General features: G+C 34.2%; 1 protein-coding gene across 1 annotated transcript in view; it reads right to left on the reverse strand.

Moving 5' to 3' along the window:
* Positions 1-11,435, reverse strand: part of MYCT1 (MYC target 1) — a 30,604-nt gene extending 19,169 nt beyond the window's left edge. The window contains exon 1 of the mRNA XM_012549408.3: positions 11,256-11,435. Coding sequence (XP_012404862.1) covers positions 11,256-11,307 — 52 coding nt within the window. The 5' untranslated portion in view covers positions 11,308-11,435. The remainder of the gene's footprint in view (positions 1-11,255) is intronic.
* Between the last annotated feature and the right edge of the window lie 13,023 nt (positions 11,436-24,458).

The following is a 24,458-nucleotide window of genomic DNA, read 5'->3' on the forward strand; positions in this document are numbered from 1 at the left end:
CAGAATAATGAAGACACTCGAGACCATGCCATTTGAGGTTTGACCTAGTACTAGACTAGCTGTGTTCTAGGTCACAAAAATGACTCATCATTTGATCACTGATTGTCTCACCTATGTACTGGGAAGTTGCTATGAACTGGGATTCATTTAGTTAGGTATACTTAGGCAATAAAAACAAAGTTCAACTGAGAACAGTCAATTTAGCAAACTTCATTTAGTCCAGACATACCAGTTTAGCAAAACTTTCTACTTAACATGCTCTTATTGATAAGAGGTGCAGGAAGACTCACAGTTCTGACTACTCTCTTGATAACTGCCTATAAGGACCTCCTCCTGTTGGTTCCCTTGAATCTTCTTAATAAAAACAATCACATATCAGTGCAAGACCAGAGATCTGGGCTCTCAATCAAAGTATGCATCCTACTGTACCACTATCTGTGCTCCCTATGGGATTGTAGGTGCAGGAACTAGCATACTTAAATGCTTTTGAGAAGCAAACTGTGTTCTTTTAAATGCTTGTGTTCTTTTTTAGGATTGACCTTCTCACAGAATCTAATCAGAATGGATCAATAGAAAGTATTGGAGTGGGGAGAGGGCACATTTAAGCTAGAGAAGAGAAATCTTTAAAAAGATCATAATAATAAATAAAATAAACAAAAAGATAAAATTGGCTGTCTTTAAGTATCTGAAGGGGCTGAACATTGAAAAGTGATTAGTGGTGTTCTGCTTTTCCTCAATGGCCAGAAAGTTTTAGGGAAGTTGAGTTATTCCCATTGTTTATGATTTAAAAAAAAAATCTCCTAACATAACTATCCTTAAATTGTGGGATGGACTGCCCCAAGAGATCTTCAAACAAAGACTGAATTGTGCTGGGAATACTATAGAGGGATCCTTAGTCAGGTATGGGTTGGGCTAAATGTTCTCCAAGATTTTCCAGCACTGATATTCTGTATAGAATCTTTCAGTCAGAAACTGAGTAGATACCCATCAATTGCAGAATGGCTGAATAAATTGTGGTATATGAATATTATGGAATATTATTGTTCGGTAAGAAATGACCAACAGGATGATTTCAGAAAGGCCTGGAGAGACTTACACAAACTGATGCTGAGTGAAACGAGCAGGATCAGGAAATCACTATATACTTCAACAACAATACTATATGATGATCAATTCTGATGGACATGGCCATCTTCAGCAATGAGATGAACCAAATCAGTTCCAATGGAGCAGTAATGAACTGAACCAGCTACGCCCAGCAAAAGAACTCTAAGAGATGACTAAGAATTCCCAATCCCTATATTTTTGCCTGCCTGCATTTTGGATTTCCTTCACAGGCTAATTATACAATATTTCAGAGTCCAATTCTTTTAGTACAGCAAAATAACGGTTTGGTCACTTATACTTATTGTGTATCTAATTTATACTTTAATATATTTAACATCTACTGGTCAAAAAAAAAAAAAAAAAGAAAGAAAGAAAGAAAAGAAAGGAGAGAACACTAAGGGGGAGGAGGGACAGGAGTAGAGATAAAGAAAGACTTCCAGGTTAGGAGCTAACTCCAGGCTGAGCCTTGATGGAAACAGAGGATAAGATAGGGTGAAGAGCAGGCTTGAGAATGGGATACCAGAGGCAGCATAAAAACATTATATGTAATATAGTGATTGGGGGAAATTTGGTTGGAATTTAAGTATGTGAAAAGCAGTAATGTAAAAAAAAAAAGTCTCTGGAAAAGTAGTCTGGGATTTGAAGAGATTTGTAATTTCATGTCTCACAAATCACTCATCAGAAAATATATACGCATTATTAAAAAAAAAAAAGAGAGAGAATTTTCCAGTGAAAGTTTGCAATATCATTCTATTAGAACATAGTTAATGAAGAACAAATCCATTGAGCAAGACTTTCCTTTGGCAATAATAATAAAGCAACTAATTATAATCCTGTGGAATCACACTTTTTCTTTTGTTGTTTTAAAAGCCAGTGAAGGTGGGAAGACTGTAGATTATATAAAATGTCCAAAATACTGACCTTTATACTGGTATCTAAATGCCCTGTATTTATTAATTAGTATTGTCCAATTCTTATTTGCATTTGTCTTTTTTTAAGGTAAGGTCTTCCACTGGTCTCAATTTGATTGGGGCTGCATCCATTCACAACAACAACAATGAACATTTGCATTAGTAATTCTCCTGATTTGATTGAAAGGATAAGATAACATAATTTTGGATTAGAATAGATTTTATTTGTCTTGTTACTCAGAAGTCACTTATTTAATTCTTTTTGTTACTAATTGAAAGAAATACTTGAAAATGAAGCAGTAGGATTACACACACATATATTGAGTTTACTTCTTTAAAAATGATATGACAAAGTATCTTGTAAATCTTAAAACATAAGTTGAAAGTTATTATTATAACTATGTGATCTGTTTTTCTATTCAATTTCCTTCCAGAATAGGAATATAAAAAAATTAAGAAATTTAAACTAGATTATTAAGCATTTTTATTAATAATATTTTACTAAATGTGAAAAAATGAGTTACTATGTAGTAACATTTATGGAAGAAAATTCCTCAGTGACATTTTCATCATAAACTCTGGAAAAAAACAAGTTAACAAAATATAAATAACTTAAAAACGTTTTACAAAAAAAGTCATATAAATCAAGGACTTTAAATTTTAACAGTTTTTAGAAGTAATTAGAGCATGAAATAAATCTAAAAATATTTACATATAAGAAATCCAAATTTTATGAAATACCAGAATATACTGTGTAAGTGGGGGAAAACAGAGCAAAAATGATTTATGAATTTAAATAACTCATTACAATGATGACACAATGTTTTCATATTTCGTTTTATGCCTTAACAAAATCCCAAGTCACATCCCCTCACTAATTATACGAATTTCTTTCTCGTTGAGATCATTAGAATATAATCTAATCTGTTGAAAGGCAATCTTGAGATAGTACTTCAGTTAGCTAGTTATCTATTCTAACAGACAATTATTAAGCAAATATATACAAGACATCTAGTTGTCCAGACTTTGGGGATACAAAAGTGAAATGCACCACATACTTTCCCTTAGAGAATATCCAATCTAATTGGGGATATAAAACATATATTCCAATAACTAAAATGTCATTTAGAATTTGAAAAGTACAAGGAAGTCCAAAAAAAAAAAAAAAAAAAGAAGCAGATTTTGGGAGGTAGAAATCAACTCTATTTTAATATAGTAAAATACATCTATCTTGTTCCTAAGCAATTTATTCTACCTGTTACAGAGACAACAATAACAATAACAACAACAATCCCCTCAAAAATTATCATCCAGATGAAGTTCATTGCTGTATGTGTTGTAAAATCTGGGTCTAATTCTATTTCCTGCCGAGTAAACAACCGGTTTTCCAAACTACATTACATAGTGAATATTTTCTCAAATTGATATATGCATATATATGTGTTTATACATACATATATACATACACGTATATATACAAATATATGTAAACATACAAAATGTTTTGTGAGTTTATCATAGGCTTATTTTACAGTCCAGTGACATAAGGGATAAAGATCTGACTAGAGCTAAGAAATCCTGGGTTCAAGTACAATCTTTAATATAATTTATGTGATTTGGGGCAAGTCATTTAATTTTTCAGTGAAGTCCTAAGTTGTATAAATGACTATAGATTTTAAAGAAGGGGAAACTTGCATTTATTTATGCAGGAAGTTCCTCAATGTAGATATTCCCTACATTAATGAAATCATAGATAGGCCCCAGTCTCAATCTCTTATCAAACACTATTCTTTTGTATATATTGTATATATTTCATTAAATGTCTCATATATCAAATATATTCCATTGATCTAGTTCCCTCTTTTTTCCAATACAAGATATTTTCTTTAGATCTTGGTGATATATTCATGAAGGTAATGCTTTTATCAGTTATTATTTTCCCTCAACATGCCTCTTGATAGTCTTACTGCTTTTATTTTTTAATATAAATTTTATTATGATTTTGCCTGGTTCTATAAAGGTATCCTTGGTATTCTGAAGAGTTATATGTGTGTGTGTGTGTGTGTGTGTGTGTGTGTGTGTATGCATATAAGAACTATTTTCATTTTTACTATATTAAGCCAAGTCATTCATCAATATTGAATGTTGGGATGTATCACTTATTGTTGAAGGGTGGATCAAAGAAAAGCTAACAGAGATAGGACATCTGTCCTAGACTTTAAAGAAAGGATCAATTTTACCCAACAAGAATTTTGAGAAGACTAGCACAGTAAAATGGAAAAAAAGAATTCCATTTTTTAGAGTTTGACAAAAGATCTGAGTGCAGGTCTCAACTCTGAGACATTAGCAATGTCATTACAGTTAAACCAATTAAATGTTCTAAGCTTCAGTTTCCTTATGTATAAAATTAATCTCTCTTCCTTTGTGTATGTCTCTTTTCTCCCTCCTTCTTCCCCCCTCCTCCTCTCCTTTTCCCTCTCCTACTTCTCCCCTTTTCTCTCTCTTCTCTCTTTTTTCTCCTCTTCCCTTCTCTCTCCTTCTTTCTCTCCTTTTCTCCTTCCCTTCTCTCTCTTGCTATCTCTCTATCTCTGGCTCTGGCTCACTTGCTCTGTCTTTTTCTGTCTCTCTCTGCTCTCTCCATCTCTTTTCCTCTTTCTGCTTCTCTGTTCCTGTCTGTCCATTTGTCTCTCTTCCTCTCTTCCTCTCTCTTTATCATGTCCTTACTAGCTAATGCTCTAGTCAAACAAATGTAAATTTGGATGCCTGAAACCTTTCAAAACATCTGGGGGTTTACACACTAGGACTATCCTTTAAATCCAAATCATTCTGGTTCTCATTGTTTGGCCAACATTAGGAACTAGATCAAGCTCCACTTGTAGCTGTTTGGATCCTGATTGGCTCAGAGTAAATGTAAATAGTAATTTTGTTACTATTTTGGCCAGGAACCCTAAAGGTCTTCCACTCCAAAGTTGATTGTTTTTTTTTTACCAGGTAAAAAAAGGCCATTTCCACTTCATTTTTTACCTAACCTTAATCCCTGAATGGGCATTTTTGCCTCCCTCAAACTGGAAGTCTATTAAAGACCTTAGTTTAAAAAGGTCAAAGTCTCTTCCCACATCCAGGGTCATCTCTAGTCACTCTGATCTAAATCTTGCCACTGGAACCAAACAGGTATGAAGGAGAAAATGAATCTGGTGACTTTGCACAATCCCCCCTCACTTAAACTCAATTAACTTGCATGTAATGGCATTATTTCCCTGATGCCATAATCCTATTTAAGAACAAAGGACAAACAGTAATACTGGTGTTATTAAGAGAGTAGTCTCCTCTCTCCTAAACTCAGTCTTTGTCATTGCTTCCACTATCAGTCAGTCAACAAACATTTATTAAACACTATGTATCAGGTGTTATGCTAAGAACTGGTGATACAAAGAAATGCAAAAATTGTCCTCTCTTCAAGATTCTGACAGTGAAATGAAGGAAAAAACATGGAAATAATGGTATATGTCAGTTCTAAGATAATCTCAGAAGGAAGGTATTAGCAGTAGGGAAGGGGGAGCCTGTAAAAGGCCTCTTAAGGAAGGCAGAATTGAGCTGAGTCTTGGAGGAAGTCAGGGAAATCAGAAGGCAGCTATAGAAAGAGTATTTCAGGTAAGGGGGTAATGCAAACAGGTATGGTATTAACTATGCTTGTGAGTGAGGTTCTACTGACCTTTACCACTGAAACACATGAATACTTTTGGCTCAATTTGTATTACCTCTGTCAGGCCAGAGCCCTTTTTCAGGTTAAAACTCTCTCCTGCTCCACTGGAAACCTAATTTAATTCCCTTCTGTCCACCCCTGGCTACTTAGAACTAGAGAATAGAAACTCTAAGCTCAGTTATATGAACTACATGCTTCCATCACCTTTTGTTTTTTCTATCCCCAGTGTTAAGCATGATGCTTGCAATTTAATAAGTATTTAATAAATACTTATTGACTAACATTATTTTTCCCGAATATATTGATTTTATTGATAATATACACCCATAGGACCCTGCTTCTTCCCACTACTACAGGGGCATTTTGGGGCAAGGAAAGTGAATGGGGCATGGAACTACTATCACAGGGAAATAGGTTAGGAGTATGGGGTCCTTAATGCAACATCATTTGGCTGGGGATGAAGATCCATAACTTTCTACTTTATTTCTTGAAGCCCATGTAGACCATGGAGTCTACTCTTTCGTTGCTATGACTATAATTATTGTCATAAAAGTAAATGAGCTTGACAAAATGGTCATTGAGGGAAATAGCAGGTCAGCATGTAAGGAAACCATTTAGTTCTCTGTGGAGACCTTCTGATGTTTGATAAATAACGTTCTTGATATTGTCATATTTAACAAGTTTCTCCTGGTGACAGGTCAGATCTACAATACATACACTGGGAGTAGGAACATGGAAGGCCATGTCTATATGTTTCCTTTTTAGCTCAGGTATGACCTTGCCTATAGCCTTAGCAGTATCAGTGGAAGCAAGAATGGTATTTTAGACAGCACTATGACCATCATGTACAACTTGTCGGAGGGCCACCTACTGTTTTCTGGATAGCAATAATGGCATATCCTTCTACAATGCCAAAGTTGTTATGAATTATCTTGACCAGGAGAGCCAAGAAGTGGATAGGATAGGAGACATTACTGACACTCTTAAGGGAATTATCCTATTTGTTATGATTTACTTCTATCATGAATGCAGGGACATCAGCAAAAAGAGGAAGAGATAGTGACACATTTAGCTTTATCCTTCAAGTGAGCTTTCAGCTTTTTTCCATAGTGGTAAAGATAACAATGGATTTTACTACGTATTCAGTTTCTTCTCCATTTAGTATTGGGGAGATTATGCTTCTGAAAGATAGCAAGAGCTTTTCCATTGATCACCAGCTTTCCATTCTTACTCTTGACAATGTGCCTGAACTTGACATGGATGGCATCATATTGGAACATATAAACCAAATAACTAAGGTCAATGAAGAGATTTTTGATGGTCATAATGTGCACTCTACCTAAGGTGAATGCAACCCTTGCCACTAGGCACCTAATATGGCCAAATCCATTGACTCCAAATTTCACTATCTTATCTTAGAGATGTGGCTGCAATAATGAAGCCTGATACCAAGCTTGGAATAAATGCCAGGAAATTAATTAATTTTTCATAAGAGTTTACAGGACTGAGGGTTGGAGGAAGAGGCCTTAGCTAAAGCAATATCATTAGGCACCAGGAAATGTGAGCTTTTTCTGGGCATTTTGAAGATCTCCTAAAAGGATTTTCACATTGATGTTGGAATGCCCTATCTATGTTGCCTAAATTTTGCTTCATTGCTGGATGTCTCCTAGGTTCAAGAAACATCTTCTGATTGATCAAGAATACTAGCAACATGGATTTCTTTCTAATGATTTTGAATTTATGAACAGTTCTCTTTGACTCCTAGAGAAGGAAATCCCAATGTCCCTAAGCTATTGAAACCCAGGTTTATTTCACTAGATCCTGGCTCGTGTGTATATCCTGAAATGTGATGTGTTCTTCCTTTTAAAAAAATTGTTTTTGTTCTTGTTGTTTCACAATCACCATCACGCTTAGAAGGATATCCCTCCTCCTTTCACCTGCCTGGCAGATGACCATCCTCTCAAATTTTTTTCTCAAATACAACCTTCTGCTAGTAGTCTCTCCAAATCATCTTTGCTCTCCACTGCACCCTCTATGCTATGTTAGTGCTTTACCTCTAAGATGACCTTCTACTTATGCTTTGTATTTTTTTATAAACAGCTTGGTGATAGGTTAGAGTGCCAGGTCTAGAATCAAAAGGATTGTAGTTCAAGTTCAACTTCAGACACTTAAAGGTATATGATACAAGTCAATTAACCTATCTGTCTCAGTTCCTTCAACTGTAAAATGAAGAAAATAACAGACTCTTACCTTCTGGGGTTGATATAGGGATCAAATGAGATATTTGTAAATTGCTTAGCACAGTACTTGGAACATAGTAGGTGCTTAATAAATGCCTTTTTCCTTTCCCCTATCAATACATTGCATATTGTATCCCATTCTTAGAATGTGAGTTCAAGAACCGTGTTTTTGTCTTTCTCTGTATTGTTAGTTCTTAGTACAGTGCCTAACACATAATAAGTGCTTAATAAATGCTTATTGACTGACGACTGATTTCAACTGATATGACTGACCTAGTCCCATCATAGTAAGCTGTGAACTAGGATGTCTAAGGATAGCATTTATATGGCCTTTCCCAGACCACCCCATCTGTAGTATTGTTTTCTTACTCTGAATTATTATTGTAATTGACTATTCTTACAACTTTTTTTGGCCTCGATTCATGATTTCATTAAATACAGGGACTATAGATATGTCCTCTCTCCTACTCAAAATTTAGATCAGCAACTTTTCTGCAAGTTCTAATCCTAAGGAGTCTTTTAGGGCACTAGATAGACTTTCACAAAGTCATCATGTATCCGAGGCACACTTGAACTCTGACCTTCTTGGATCTGACTGCTCTTCTTCTCCAAGGTGCCTCTCATTATTTATATTATTAACTATAAGATATCATCCACTGTCATTTTTTATAATTGTTTACCTATATTTTTTTCATTTAGAGTTGTTTCAATTTTGAATAGATCACAAAATTACTTTCTTTACACATCTGCTTATTTTAAATATACTCTGGAAATGTGCATATTCAATTTTTATATGTGAAAAGAACAAGTCACATTACATCAGAAATAACTTTCCCCCTCATTCCCCTCCCCCCAAAAAAGAATTAGTTTCATAGAAGATACCTCACACTTAAAGGCTGATTATTGTTCATTAGAGTATATATTGCATATTCATAATGCTTGACTAGTTTTACAAACATATTATTCCTTTACACTTTGCTACCAAATTTGCAGCACAAGATGTGAAAATAAAAGGAAGTCTTATTATGAGAAAGAAAGCATGGGTGAATTATAGTATTTACCAAAACCTCATTCTTGTTCCTACATTCACTGCCAAAAGAAGTTTTTCTGGGTAGCTCATTGAAACAGATGATGTAATTAGAATTGTGCAATGCTAAAAATTACCATGGTAGAACTAGAAGAATTTTAACTAAGGAATTCTCTTTTAATTATTTTAATAAAAATTTCAAAGCAGATTTTAAAAAATAGCATTATTCAAAACCAATTTTATTTTTTTTTCTTGGTCCAGAGATTCATCAATATAAGGAGCTACTGAATGAAGAAACTCCCTCTACTAAAGCAGTTCAGCACCTATTCTGCAATTAAGATTTTTTGAGGTTAGGTTTAGATTCTTTGAGGTTAAATGATTTGTATTGGATCATACAGCCAATATGGAATAGAGGCAGGACCAAGGTCATCCTGGCTTTCAGGCTGGTTTTCTATCTACTACACTACACATATATTATAAATATAACACATTCCTAATATCTATTGTTTTACCTACTCATCTTTTAAAAATTGTAAATTTTATTTTCTTTTTATCTTTTATATATTTAAATGACATCTTTTTTTCCTGAATTTGATACCAAGTAAGAAGAGCATTGCCATACATAAACAGACCAGGGGATTACACATATAGTCTCAAATATGCACAATGCAAAGTTTGTTTCTTCCTCCAAGCACATGGAAAATTCAACATGTTCTTTTCAGAATGTATTTTCTATCAATCTTACTGTTCTTTTGAGTCCATTTTTAAAATGTCCCTTTTTATTTTTTTTTATTTTGATAACCCCATTGCTTTCTCCCAATTCTTTTATGCCATTGAAATAAAAATAAAACATGGAATATATGTATAATCAAGCTAAATAAAAACCACACTCTCCCTAAAACTGTATGGGAAAATATCTGTGATACTGGACCACTAGGGGCTGATTGGAGTAATCACATGCCTTTTCTACTCATACTATCCACTATTACACACACCTTATGCCAGAGATGCAAAAAATACATTTTACTTCTCAGACCAGTTGGTAAATACATAAGTATTATCTCAGAAATTTTTAATATCAATTAGAACTGGAAGAAACCTCCAAAATTACCTAATGTCAGGGACGTTAATTTTTCATGTTATCTCTCTTTGGTGTATTGGTAAGCCTATCGATCGCTTCCCAGAATATTTTTAAATACATAAAATAAAATGCACAAGATTACAAAGGAAATGAGTTGTATTGAAATAATCATCAATATATATATTTAAAACAAATACCTAGACCCTGGCTCTAAAAAAACAAACTCTGATTTTAGTTCAATTCCTTTATTTGTTTCATTCAAACACAGTTCCAGAAAAATCCTAAGACTTCAGGATTGAGCTCAGAATTGCTTCTTTATTTTTAAAGTATTTGCAACCTCAGGTATTTCATATTAATTGCCATTTTCCTTATTCTTTTTCCTTCTGTTCCTTTAGCATGCCCTCCTTCCCAGCAGCCTGCCTCTTTGGAGGCCAATATACAAATTCTCTGCACTAATTGCCATCATCAACAAACTTGTTCTCTGACCCACTTGTTTTCAGCAGAGATCTGTAAAGATGCAAATTGTCATTCATACAGAGATCTTTACAGCTCTCTGCTGAAAGCATTTTCCTCTTATTTATATTTTAAAATTTCTTTTTCCTTTAATATTATTTCCTTAACTTATATTATTGAGCTACATTTAACATTTGACTTCCTAATTCTATAACATATATTTCTCCAATATCCATAGCACATGCATACTTACACCATGTATATAAAACAATTTACTTAAAACCAACTTTTTTCTTTCAGTTGAATATGCAAGCAAATAGCAAGAACAAAGAAAACATAATTCTATGAAACAAGGACTTACATTCAATAGTTACAGGCATAACAAAACAAACTTTGTTTTCAAAAAGTTATAATATTTTTCCATTCCTGAGTCACCACTATAACCACTCCCTTTCTCTCCCTATCCCAATATTAATTTTTTAAACTTCTTTTTTGAACTCTAATTCTATTTAGCTCCCCAGCAAATCACCTTATTTCTGTGTCCTAGATTCTTTTTCAAATGAGTATAAAGTGAGATATTCTGTAATTTTTGTTCCTATCATTTCCATAGATCCAAATTTATGCTAATTTTTCTCAAATTCCAGGAAGCATATTTAAGAGATTACAAATGATGTAAAAAATTAGAACAATTTTTCTATATAAATTTAAATTTAAAATAAAGAAACATCCTTACCCCAGAAATTTTCAGGCCATGGGCTTCCTAAAGTATTTGTGTTATTAGCCATAATATCCACAAGAACCAGAGGAGAGGGAGGGGGAAAAGGAAAATTGAGGGATCCAAAAAGAGCCCTTTGATTCTATGTTTTGTGGTTCAGCCCAGGAACAAATACCTTGCCACTGTTCAGATACTTTTGTTTGCATAAAAGGAAATAAGAGTATCATGTTTCCTGCTTTTATACTCAAATTAGCAACTGTTTGTCTTATCTTGGAATGCCACATGGTTCCTGAGACAAAAACAATTTCCTTCTCGTCATTTCCTCAACCCAGGAGTACATGGACTTAGGGTTAAATTACTAAATACCCTCCTCTCACATATTTTCAAATTTGGGTTGAAAAAGGGAGTCACTTGTTTTAATTTTTTTCTCTCACTGATTCTGTATAGGGAGATTCTACATAGTTTGTTACTGAACTTCAGGTATAATGTGTTTATGAAGCAAGCTACTATGTTGTTATTGTTTTAGAATCATTTTAGTCATATCTAAGGCTTTGTGATCCCATTTGGGCTTTTCTTGAAAAGATACTGGAATGGTTTGCCAGTTCCTTTTCTAGCTCATTTTACAGATGATCTGAGGCAGATAGGATTAAGTGATTTGTCGAGGGTCACACAGCTCCTGTCTACATTTGTTAGTTAGAAGTCAGCATGACCTCTAACGCATACTTAAGACATTAAGGCAACAGTTACAAGCAAGACTAATTAGATCTTCATCTCTCTTTTCCTAATAATAACAATAAAAACAAAAATTATAACTAACAATCATATAGTGTAGATACTGCATAAATGTGTTACAGTTGTTATCTCACTTAATCCCACAACAACTCTGGGAGATAGGTACAATATGCTCATAGTCTGGTTCCTAGAAATAAGAACTCTAACCCTCAAATCCTGCTTTTCCTTTTGACTTGAGGACAGTGGATAACTTCAAACTAGGAAAATCTCTCTTCTGATTGTTGACCCAGAATTTTTGCAGGAGAACTATAAATTTTTTCTTCTGATTTCTCGTTTGATTTTTCTCAGCACTCAGAATTTGAGAAAATATATACATTTCTGTTGGAATCTTTACAAACTGTTAAGCCATTGGAGTTGATAGAGACAATAATTATCTAATTTGTATGATTGATTTTATCTTAGAAGGAGATATTTTGGGCCAGAACTTGAAACAAGGTACTAAGTACAACTGATAGAAACGATGCTTGTGTTCACACCTTTAGAGAGCTCACAAGTATCTAAGTACTCAATGGAGTTCACACATTTGGGAGATTTCAGGGTTTAGAAAGAGATATCTGAATTCACACCTCCCTTAGGGCCAGAGAGCATGCTGGGAAATATCCCACAATCCCACTCTTGGAGAAGTAGCATAAATACAGCTCCAGTGAGCCACTCGAGAGAGTTTTTCTTGGGAACATTGACTGGGGTCAGAGAAGAGCACTCTGGAAGGAATTTTTCCGGAACATTGACTGGGGTTGGAGAGGAGCACTCTGGGAAGAAGCCCACAAGCCCTATCTTCGAGGCAAGAGATTCATTGCATCTTCCACCTTGGTGCTGGCTGGAGTCGGAAGGACAAACCTTTGGATTTGGAGACATTCTGGTGGAGCAATTAGAACCAAGCAGAGAGATAGGCCTCTGAGCTAACCGGGATATATTGAAGGACACAACAAAAGATCTGAACCTTTTACAACCTGGCTGTGTTTTGGAAAAAGAATACCACACATTTCCCATGAAATATTAGAAAGAAATTCCTGACCTTAATTACCAGGTGGGAAAAGAGCAGTCAGAACACTGAGTTTAAGTTTTCTCAATTATAAAAGAGGGGAGTGGGATCTAAGTGGCTTTCAGTTATAGATTTGAGAAAGATTTGAACTCAGGTCTTCCTAACTCCAGGTCGATTGCTTTATCCCCTGCATCACTATCTATATCTTAACAATAGTAATGGATAGTTTGACAAAAAAATAAAAGAAAGGGAAGATATAGATATGTTATAAATGACTAACATACATAATGGCACATATGTAATAGATCTGAGTTCTATTTCAATGCTTAGAAATTACCTTTAGTAAATTGAGGAAGCAAAAATAAAAAAAGAACTTAATCTTTATGTATACTAAATTACCACGTGGAGGTGGAGGAAACAAACATCTCAATTTCTGGTAAGGAATTCTCTCTTCCCATGTAGTTCGCCACTTTCTCTGAAACTTACAATCTTTGAAAGTTCCCTGGCCCAGACTCATACAAGTCAACATGCCAGAGGCAGAACTTGAACCCAATTCTTCTTCCTCCTTTGACCATCTCATTACCTAGTGTTATGCCATGCTGCCTTATCCAAATATTAAAAAATAATTATATTTCGATTTATTCATAACACTCTTCTCTAAATAACATCAATCATATTAATTCTGTCTACATGTCATCTCTTCTGCTATTTTTATGAATTATTCATTATCTCTATCTCTTCCAAGCTTTGTGGTCTTAAGTCACTTTAGTTCATGGGCATTCAATTCCTTTATCTGTGAAATGAAGAGATTGGACTAAGTTGCCTCCCACTTCTATGATTCAATAATTTCCACAAAATCTGTTTACATTAATTGGAATAATTTCTGATGAACTACAAAGGAAAATATATAGATGTTATATATCAATATATAAATTACATTTTTCTCAAACATCATAAAAAAGGAGGGAAGCCAATTAGACTTTGACTTTTAATAAGTTATCTCTTGTACAAAATAGCAATCTTTCTAGCTAAGGTTGTGTTTTAGGCTGGGATTTCCTTCCATTGTTTCATGCTTTAGTCACTTCATATTTTCCCTTAATTTATAGTTTTGCAGATGGCCAAAGTCTAATCAAAATCCTGAAAAATAAAGCTTTACAGCAGCAGAGATAGAATGACTCTTTGTACCATTAAGGCAAAATTCACAGTGACTCTGAGGGTTGGGGAATGGAGGGCAAGGGAGGTGTCCTGTTTCTACAGAGCAAACGTCACAGATGTTAACAAGGAATAATTATCATTGGCAGAGATCCATTTGTGTGTCTATGTACATGTGCACTAAGGAAAGCATGTATTTATGTGAATTCTGTGACTTATAAACCTATACAGGAAGAGAAGTATTAACATAGCCAAAATGTACAGTTGGCTTTTCCTTTATTTGTTGCTATGCAATAGAACATTTAGGCCTGGTATTCTATTGTTCCTTAAGTTTCTTCATTTCCATTTAATGTTTCCAACAATTTAAAAAGGAAAACTCAGAGAATGAAGACTCAATAGAATAGACAGAGCAGAAAAGGCATAAAAAGTGGAATTCTTAGCACTTCAGAGCTGGAAGGCACCTTAGAAAACATTTTATTCAATACTCTCATTTTCCAGGGGAAAAAAACTGAGTTAGAAACATGAACTAACTGACTCCAAGACATATACTAGGCTAGAATCCAGATAATAGGCTCAGATTTAGAGTGTGTGTGTGGGGGTCAAGGGGTAGCTTTGTGCAGTAGATAGAGCACTAGCCATGAAGTCAGGAGGACCTAAATTCAAATTTGGCCTCAGACACATAACAATTGCTAACTGTGTAATCCTGAGCTAGTCACAACCCCAGTTGCTTCACTCATGCTCAATCCCATCTCTTCCTCCTCCACCTTCCCCCACCCCTCCAAGAAAAATCAGGTAAAACTGGAAGAGACTTCAGAAGTCATCAAACCTTAAAAATTAGGAAATAGATCCAAGAAACAAAACTAATAACGGTTCCAAGGAAAATTTGAACCCAGGCTTTCCTAGCTCCAAATCCAACTAGCTATCTATTACACTATTCTACTTCTAGTATTAACCAGATTGAAAGTCCAAAATTGCATTTTTGTAATTTCCTTTTCATTACAGGTTACACTAATAAAAAAGCAAAAGAAACAACACAATTGCACTTTAGTAATAATACTGTTAGAATTAAAATACTGAAATTCATTTTTTGCTGCTTATTTTCATTATAAAATATTTTTATTTTTAATTTATGAAATAAAACACACATTTCCATAACAATATATTTTTTAAAACAATGATTGCACACAAAACTACAAAGTTATTATGTACAACTTGCTATTTTTTTTTTTAAATGTTAAAATGTGGTATGAAGAAAAGTTTTCAAAAAGGATTTGAGAGGTTTGGAGGTCAATATGGTAGAGAAAATGCATTGTGGTATAAATATAAAGATATAAATTACTTATGAAAGATAGAATAAGTTCTTGTTTGCATATAAACAGTTTTATGTTTGAAGAGAGCAGATAAAAAACTTTTATTTTTTTTTAAATGAGAATATATGTGCAAAAAAATAGTTTCAAGAACAAAAAAAAATGAGATGATGACTAAAATTCAGCACTGTAGGGAACATGAGCCTCTAAAACTGGCATATGGTTTATGACTAAAGAGAGTGAAAAAAATGATTAATATTCTGAATATTTGGAGACTAAGATGTGATTTTTAAAAAAATAATTATTTTCATAAGAAAAAATTGTCAAGTGACCTTTTAAAAATTATTGAAGATTTTTAAATTTTCAAAACATATGCAAGGATAATTTTTTCAACACCCACCCTTGAAAAACCTTGTGTTCCAATTTTTCCCATTTCTTTCCCCCATCTCTTCCCCTGGTTGTCATGTAATCCAATATATGTTAAGCATGGTAAAAATATATGTTAAATCCAAAATAGGCATACATATTTATATAATTATTCTTGCTGCACAAGAAAAATCAAGCAAACCATAATAAAAAGAGTGAAATGCTATGTTGTAATCCACCCTCAATTCCCACAGTTCTCTGTCTGTGTGTAGATGGCTCTCATCATCACAAGATCATTGGAACAGGCCTGAATGATCTCATTATTGAAGAGAGCCACTTCCATTAGAATTGATCATTGTATAATCTTCTTGTTGTGGTGTACAATGATCTCCTGATTCTGTTCACTTCACTTAGCATCAATTTATGCAAGTCATCCTGCTGATCATTTCTTATAGAACAATAATATTCCATAACATTCATATACTATAACTTATTCAGCTATTTTTCAAGTGATGGGCATCCACTCACTTTCCAGTTTCTTGCCACTACAGAAAAGGCTGCCCCAAACATTTTTGCACCTGTGAGTTCCTTTCCCTCCTTTAAAATATCTTTGGGATATAAGTCCAGTAGAAACACTACTGGTTCAAAGGGTATGCATAGTGCAAAGTGACCTTTTAAAGGAAAGACTCATCACTGAAGACCAGGATTCTCTGCTTTAAGTCATTGATTAGTATAGGAGCCAGAGATAGAGGCTGGTGTTGTGAAGAAATTTAAGAACCTGAAAAAAGAAAAAAAAAAAAAAAAAAAAAAAAAAAAAGACCAGCACTAACAGCAATTAACTAACCAAAAGTTTGAATGATGTGAATCCTGATTGGGTGGAGAAAATCTTCACTGGACAAGAGCTTCATTTCCAAATATTGTTCCTCAGGATGACTTAAAGGTTAAGAGAATTTATTAAAAGTGGGTGTCTTTTTGCTGCTTCCCTCTGAATTGAAAAGAAAATGAAGACAGAGAGAAGGCAGATACTGTAACAGTTTTACTGTATATAAACAAAGCTGGCTAGGCTGATTTGCCCAGAAAATAAACTCAAGCTTTTCACTTTGAGCTCTATTTTTATAGATTCTAGCTAGTGAAATGCTGATTGGTCTCATCTATGATACAGAGTCACCTTGACAACTTTATAGTTCTCTAATTTAGAGAAGCTATGTAATATAAGTGAACATTTTCTTACAGTATCAAGGATGATTGCATATTGAAAAAAACTTTTAAATGCCAGATAGGCTTGAGATAAAAGGAAATAAGATTTGTTTAGTTGGAGAGCAGTAAGAGCCAACTGACAAACAGTTTTGTATGGAAAAAATATTCCTAAATGGACCAATGACAACAAAGTCTAGAATCAGAATTTAACAAAACCTTTTGTATAGCTTCTCAATTTTATGCTTCCATGCTACATTTATATGTGTGCCTACTCTCTCCAAGAAATACTGAATGCATTAGTAGTAGTGGTCAGTTTGTATAAATAGAAATGCATTAATGGAAATGCTGATAAAAAAAAGTGAATAGCTACACACCTGTCAGATTGGCTAAGATGACAGGAAAAAATAATGATGATTGTTGGAGGGGATGCGGGAAAACTGGGACATTGATGCATTGTTGGTGGAGTTGTGAACGAATCCAACCATTTTGGAGAGTAGTTTGGAACTATGCTCAAAAAGTTATCAAACTGTGCATACCCTTTGATCCAGCAGTGTTACTACTGGGATTATATCCCAAAGAGATTATAAAGAAGGGAAAGGGACCTGTATGTGCACGAATGTTTGTGGCAGCCCTTTTTGTAGTGGCTAGAAACTGGAAACTGAATGGATGTCCATCAGTTGGAGAATGGCTGAATAAATTGTGGTATATGAAAATTATGGAATATTACTGTTCTGTAAGAAATGACCAACAGGATGATTTCAGAAAGGCCTGGAGAGACTTACATGAACTGATGCTGAGTGAAATGAGCAGGACCAGGAGATCATTATATACTTCAACAACAATACTAGATGATGACCAGTTCTGATGGATCAGGCCATCCTCAGCAACGAGATCAACCAAATCATTTCTAATGGAGCAGTAATGAACTGAACTAGCTATGCCCAGAAAAAGAACTCTGGGAGATGACTAAAAATCATTACATTGAATTCCCAATCCCTATATTTATGCACACCTGCATTTTTGATTTCCTTCACAAGCTAATTGTACAATATTTCAGAGTCTGATTCTTTTTGTACAGCAAAATAACGTTTTGGTCATGTATACTTATTGTGTATCTAATTTATATTTTAATATATTTAACATCTACTGGTCATCCTGCCATCTAGGGGAGGGGATGGGGGGGGGGGGTAAGAGGTGAAAAATTGGAACAAGAGGTTTGGCAATTGTTAATCCTGTAAAGTTACCCATGTATATATCCTGTAAATAAAAGGCTATTAAATAAAAATAAATAAATAAATAAATAAAAATTAAAAAAAAAAAAGTGAATAGGACTGATTGGATAAAGCTTTCTCAAGAAGTCTGAGACTAGACCTAAGTCACATGATCCCTATTCCCAGAGTAGGAAAGTCAGACTCTCAGGCATTGAAGTTACAGGAAGTGAGATAATCCACTATCCAGTGAAAAGGCTTGGGCCTTTTCCTATTTAACCAGGTGTTCTATTTCCTGCTGGTTGGGTCCAGTACACAGTAAGAACTAAGATGCCTCCTAGATGTGCCTCTCTCTGCAGGGACTAGATAAATACTTTTTCTTTCTACCTGAAGATATCTCTGATTAATTAATTTGGGAAAGAGGGTCTTGCACCCATCCCACATAAAGGGGAGTATGTTCCCTTCATTATTTCATGTTAATATTCATTTACTTCTAAAATTTGAGAACATTTGGATGTTTCCATGTGCTGATAATCTATTTCTGAGAATTTAGGCTAGTCAATTTGAGAGCAGGTTGAAATGAGATAAAGAATAAAGATAATAAAGATATAAAATGAGTAAATGATCACATGTCATATGAGTGATCCCAGCCATTTTTCCATATATACCCTATATAGATGAGTAATGATCACCCCATGCACCCCATTCACAAGAGCATGCCATCTCTTCCTATATCTCATTCCCACAAAAATGATAAAAAATATAGTACATGGCTCTTTTCAACAATGAGGTGATTCAGGGCAATTTCAATAGACTTGTGATGGAGAGAGCCATCTGCATCCAGAGAAAGGACTTTGGGGATTGAATGGGGATCATAAAATAGCATTTTCACCTTTTTTGTTGTTGTTATTGTTTGCTTACTTGTTTTATTCTTTCTCATTTTTTTTCCCTTTTTGATCTGATTTTTCTTGCACAGTATGATAAATAAGAAAATATGTTTAGAAAAAATGTATATCTTAATTTATATTGGATTACTTGCTGTCTAGAAGAGAGAGGAAGAAAAATTTGGAACATGAGACTTAGGAAGGGTTAAATGTTGAAAACTATCTTTGCATGTATTTTGAAAAATAAAATGTCAATTCATTTCATTTGGTTGGTACAGTGGAAAGAGCAATGAAATGGAAGTCAGAAGATCTGAATTTTAATATTTCTGTCATTATAGTACTTGTGACCTTGGGGAAGTAACTTCCCCTTTAGCAAAATGAAGGAGCTAGATTAGATGAGAGTATGTTAGTATTACATTCTAGATAATATGTCACATAGAAAGACATTTGATTTTCATAATAACTCTGTGTGATAAGTGCTATCATTATTAATGATTTACTAGATTACAAATAAGATTAGATTAGAAAACAGAATGAGAGATTAAATGAATTGCCTAGGATTACAAAATGAGTAAATGTCTGAGGCAGAATTTGAATTCAGATTTTCCCAGTTTCAGACCCAGCAATCTCACTGCTATGCTAACAAAATTGTAAGAACGGTTGATACAAAAATCATTCCACCCCAAAGTCTGGAAATACTTTACCACAAATACAACACAATACAGGAGAAATTATACTCAATCTTAGCACATGTGGCAAAAGAAGAATTCATGTTTCCTAATTGAATGACCATCCTTTCTCTTTTCTTTTGTTTGAGGTACAGCTCTTTATTGGATTCCAAGATTTGAAGCCTCTAAAGAAGGTTGAAACTGCCTTTCTCCAATTTTGTCCTGTTTCCTTTAAAGTGATTGCCATTAGACCCTGCTGTTCCAGGGACACTCCTATTGTCAAAAATAGGATGTCCAAATATTATGAATTTTCAAACTTCTTTAGGTCTTCTCTCCTTGAAAGTTCCCCTCAAAAACTTAGCTAGAAATGTTCTGGCTCTAGATGGGTTTACTACTGCAATCCTGGATTCTGAAATAGCCCTTCTGTGACTGATTATCTTGTGACTGATTATCTTCAATCAATTCCAAAATATGTTTAGTGTAATGTCAATTCATTTCATTTGGTTGGAATCATTTCATCCCTTCTCTAAAAATAATTAGGGTCTTTTTCCATAACTAGTTTATATTTTTGATTGCTTAACATATTTGATAAAAGTTTATAGGAATTATTTATATTCATTTTATATTTTTGATTGATTATCTAAATCCATGAAAGAGATCTTAGTACATTTTAAGCTTCTAAGGACTACAATATTTTGCTAAATACCTTAATTGAAGTTATGAGTAATAAAGATACTTTTTCGAATAATCATCTCTGTGTCTTGTTATCCTTCACAACAGATGAAGAATTTGGACTACATTTTTTTGGTCTAAGCTCTAATTTGCTATTGTTTTATTATATTAAAAAAACCACAAACAAACATTTCCTCTCTCCAAGGTTTTCCTTTCTAATTTTCAAGGTAATAACTAGCTGATTTGTAGAATTAATTCAATTAATGTGTAACCACCCCTGTAATGCCAAAGGTCACTTTTAATAGGGTGACCAGTTCCTCCATTTGTCCTATTTCGTATTCTGCCTTAAGGTTATGACCATCCCCTCTTAATGGTTGAGATAAAGGTGTTATAGACATTCCTTAATGTCATTAGAATATCAGAAACCTCCATCTATGAGGCTATCCCCACCTAGGTCTCTGCATTATGTCATTGTTCTTATTATTCCATAAAAGGCTTGCTGTCCCTATACTCTGGGCTAGACTCTTTGAGATGATAGTCTCTAGCCCTGGGATCCATTGGTCCCAGTATTTCTCTCCATTTAATAAACTATTGAATTGGTCTCTAACTCTGTCTTGCTCAGTTTCTTTTGACATTACACCCCCTCTTTCTTTGTGATATATGTTCTTTTTTTTTTTTTTTTTTTATTTAATAGCCTTTTATTTACAGGATATATACATGGGTAACTTTACAGCATTAACAATTGCCAAACCTCTTGTTCCAATTTTTCACCTCTTACCCCCCACCCTCCCTAAATGGCAGGATGACCAGTAGATGTTAAATATATTAAAATATAACTTAGATACACAATAAGTATACATGACCAAAACATTATTTTGCTGTACAAAAAGAATCAGAATCTGAATTATTGTACAATTAGCTTGTGAAGGAAATCAAAATGCAGGTGTGCATAAATATAGGGATTGAGGAATTCAATGTAATGGTTTTAGTCATCTCCCAGAGTTCTTTTTCTGGGTATAGCTAGTTCAGTTCATTACTGCTGCATTAGAAATGATTTGGTTGATCTCGTTGCTGAGGATGGCCTGATCCATCAGAACTGAGTCATCATCTAGTATTGTTGTTGAAGTATATAATGATCTCCTGGTCCTGCTCATTTCACTCAGCATCAGTTCATGTAGAAGTCTCTCCAGGCCTTTCTGAAATCATCCTGTTGGTCATTTCTTACAGAACAGTAATATTCCATAATATTCATATACCACAATTTATTCAGCCATTCTCCAACTGATGGACATCCATTCAGTTTCCAGTTTCTGACACTACAAAAGGGCTGCCACAAACATTCGTGCACATACAGGTCCCTTTCCTTCTTTATAATCTCTTTGGGATATAATCCCAGTAGTAACACTGCTGGATCAAAGGGTATGCAAGTTTGATAACTTTTTGAGCATAGTTCCAAACTACTCTCTCAAAATGGTTGGATTCGTTCACAACTCCACCAACAATGAATCAATGTCCCAGTTTTCCACATCCCTCCAACAATCATCATTATTTTTCCTGTCATCTTAGCCAATCTGACAGGTGTGTAGTATCTTAGAGTTGTCTTAATTTGCATTTCTCTGATTAATAATGACTTGGAGCATCTTTTCATATGACTAGAAATAGTTTCAATTTCTTCATCTGAGAATTGTCTGTTCATATCCTTTGACCATTTTTCAATTGGAGAATGGCTTGATTTTTATAAATTAGAGTTAATTCTCTATATATTTTGGAAATGAGGCCTTTATCAGACCTTTGACTGTAAAAATATTTTCCCAGTTTATTGCTTCCTTCTAATCTTGTCTGCATTAGTTTTGTTTGTACAAAAACTTTTCAGTTTGGTATAATCAAAATTTTCTATTTTGTGATCAGTAATGATCTCTAGTTCTGCTTTGGTCATAAAGACCTTCCCTTCCTACAGGTCTGAGAGGTAAACTATCCTATGTTCCTCTAATTTATTAATGATTTCATTCTTTATGCCTAGGTCATGAACCCATTTTGACCTTATCTTGGTGTCTGGCGTTAAGTATGGATCAATGCCTAGTTTCTGCCATATTAGTTTCAATTTTCCCAGCAATTTTATCAAACAGTAAGTTCTTATCCCAAAAGCTGGGATCTTTGGGTTTGTCAAAGACTAGGTTGCTATATTTGTTGACTGTTTTATCCTGAGACCTAACCTATTCCACTGATCAACTAATCTATTCCTTAGCCAATACCAAATAGTTTTGGTAACTGCTGCTCTATAATATAATTTTAGATCTGGTACAGCTAAGCCACCATCATTTGATTTTTTTTTCATTAATTCCCTTGAAATTCTTGACCTTTTGTTTTCCATATGAACTTTGTTGTTATTTTTCTAGGTCATTAAAATAGTTTTTTGGGAGTCTGATTGGTATAGCGCTAAATAAATAGATTAGTTTAGGTAATATTGTCATCTTTATTATATTTGCTCGCCCTATCCAAGAGCATTTAATATTTTTCCAATTGGTTAGATCAGACTTAATTTGTGTGAAAAGTTGTGATATATGTTCTTAACAGAGGCCATCTAGAGAGAATTTTGAAGAAATCTGTGAAGACTTTACAAATAGAGAGATTGTAATTTAATGAGTATAGGCCAATATCTATGCCATGAAAATATTACTTTTTCTAAATCCCTTGCTTATATTTTCTTATTCTTAAGTATTATAGATCTAATTCAGGAAATTTTTTTTTAGCTCTCTGACATCCCAGAAGGCTAGTGACACTATAGTCCATTTTTCTTAGGTTTTGACATACAATAATGAGATTTACAAATCGATAGACAATATTAAATGATGGTTCTTTAATTTTTAATGCCTGAAGGCCTACTGGATCAATATTCTAAACTTTTGAAGTTTGCTACAATGATCATTTTAAAACTTCTTTTACTCTGTATAATGCTAGCTTGAAAAGTATTTTTTTTTTTTTGTCATGCTGGTTTATGTAATTTTGGGGTCCCCTGATATTGGGGCTTCTGTTCTAATGAGTCCGTGGTTTTCTAGTTAGGGAATATGCTTTAGGAAACTGAGCACACCCAATCTATCTGAAGACTATCTTTAATTCATCCAGAGATTACTTCCTACTCTTACCCTCAGGCCATAGAATTAACATATCTATGATTGAAAGCTGTATAAGTGTATCTTCTTGCTTCCGTCTCTTTACTGGATTCTTAAAATTCAGTCAACTCACTAGTGGCATCACATTGCTTTTAATAAACTTTGCCCCTTGACTAGGAAATGGGTTCAAGTCTGCAAATTCTTTTGAGACATCCAGTGATAGTGTGGGACTTTTGGAGTCCCCCCTTCTCAACCTCACTAAGACTATTAATGAGAAAGGCTTTGTACTCAGAATGATTTGACAAAATAAAGGACTTTTAAACGAGTTGACTATTCATTTGAGCAAATTGTCTACCTCTAAAAAAATCTTCATAATAATGCCCTTCTGCAAAAGAAAAGGAACAGGTGAATTCTTTATCTTTTTTTATTATAGTTTTTTATTTTCAAAACATATGCAGAGTGTTACTACTGGGCTTATAGCCCAAAGAGATCATAAAGAAGGGAAAGGGACCTGTATGTGCACAAATGTTTGTGGCAGCCCTCTTTGTAGTGGCTAGAAACTGGAAACTGAGTGGATGCCCATCAGTTGGAGAATGGCTGAATAAATTGTGGTATATGAATATTATGGGAATATTACTGTTCTGTAAGAAATGACCAACAGGATGATTTCAGAAAGGCCTGGAGAGACTTACACGAACTGATGCTGAGTGAAATGAGCAGGACCAGGAGATCATTATATACTTCAACAACAATACTAGATGATGACCAGTTCTGATGGACCTGGCCATCCTCAGCAATGAGATCAACCAAATCATTTCCAGTGGAGCAGTAATGAACTGAACCAGCTACGCCCAGAGAAAGAACTCTGGGTGATGACTAAAAA

Source organism: Sarcophilus harrisii, chromosome 4, assembly GCF_902635505.1.
Source record: "Sarcophilus harrisii chromosome 4, mSarHar1.11, whole genome shotgun sequence".
Taxonomy (NCBI): domain Eukaryota; kingdom Metazoa; phylum Chordata; class Mammalia; order Dasyuromorphia; family Dasyuridae; genus Sarcophilus; species Sarcophilus harrisii.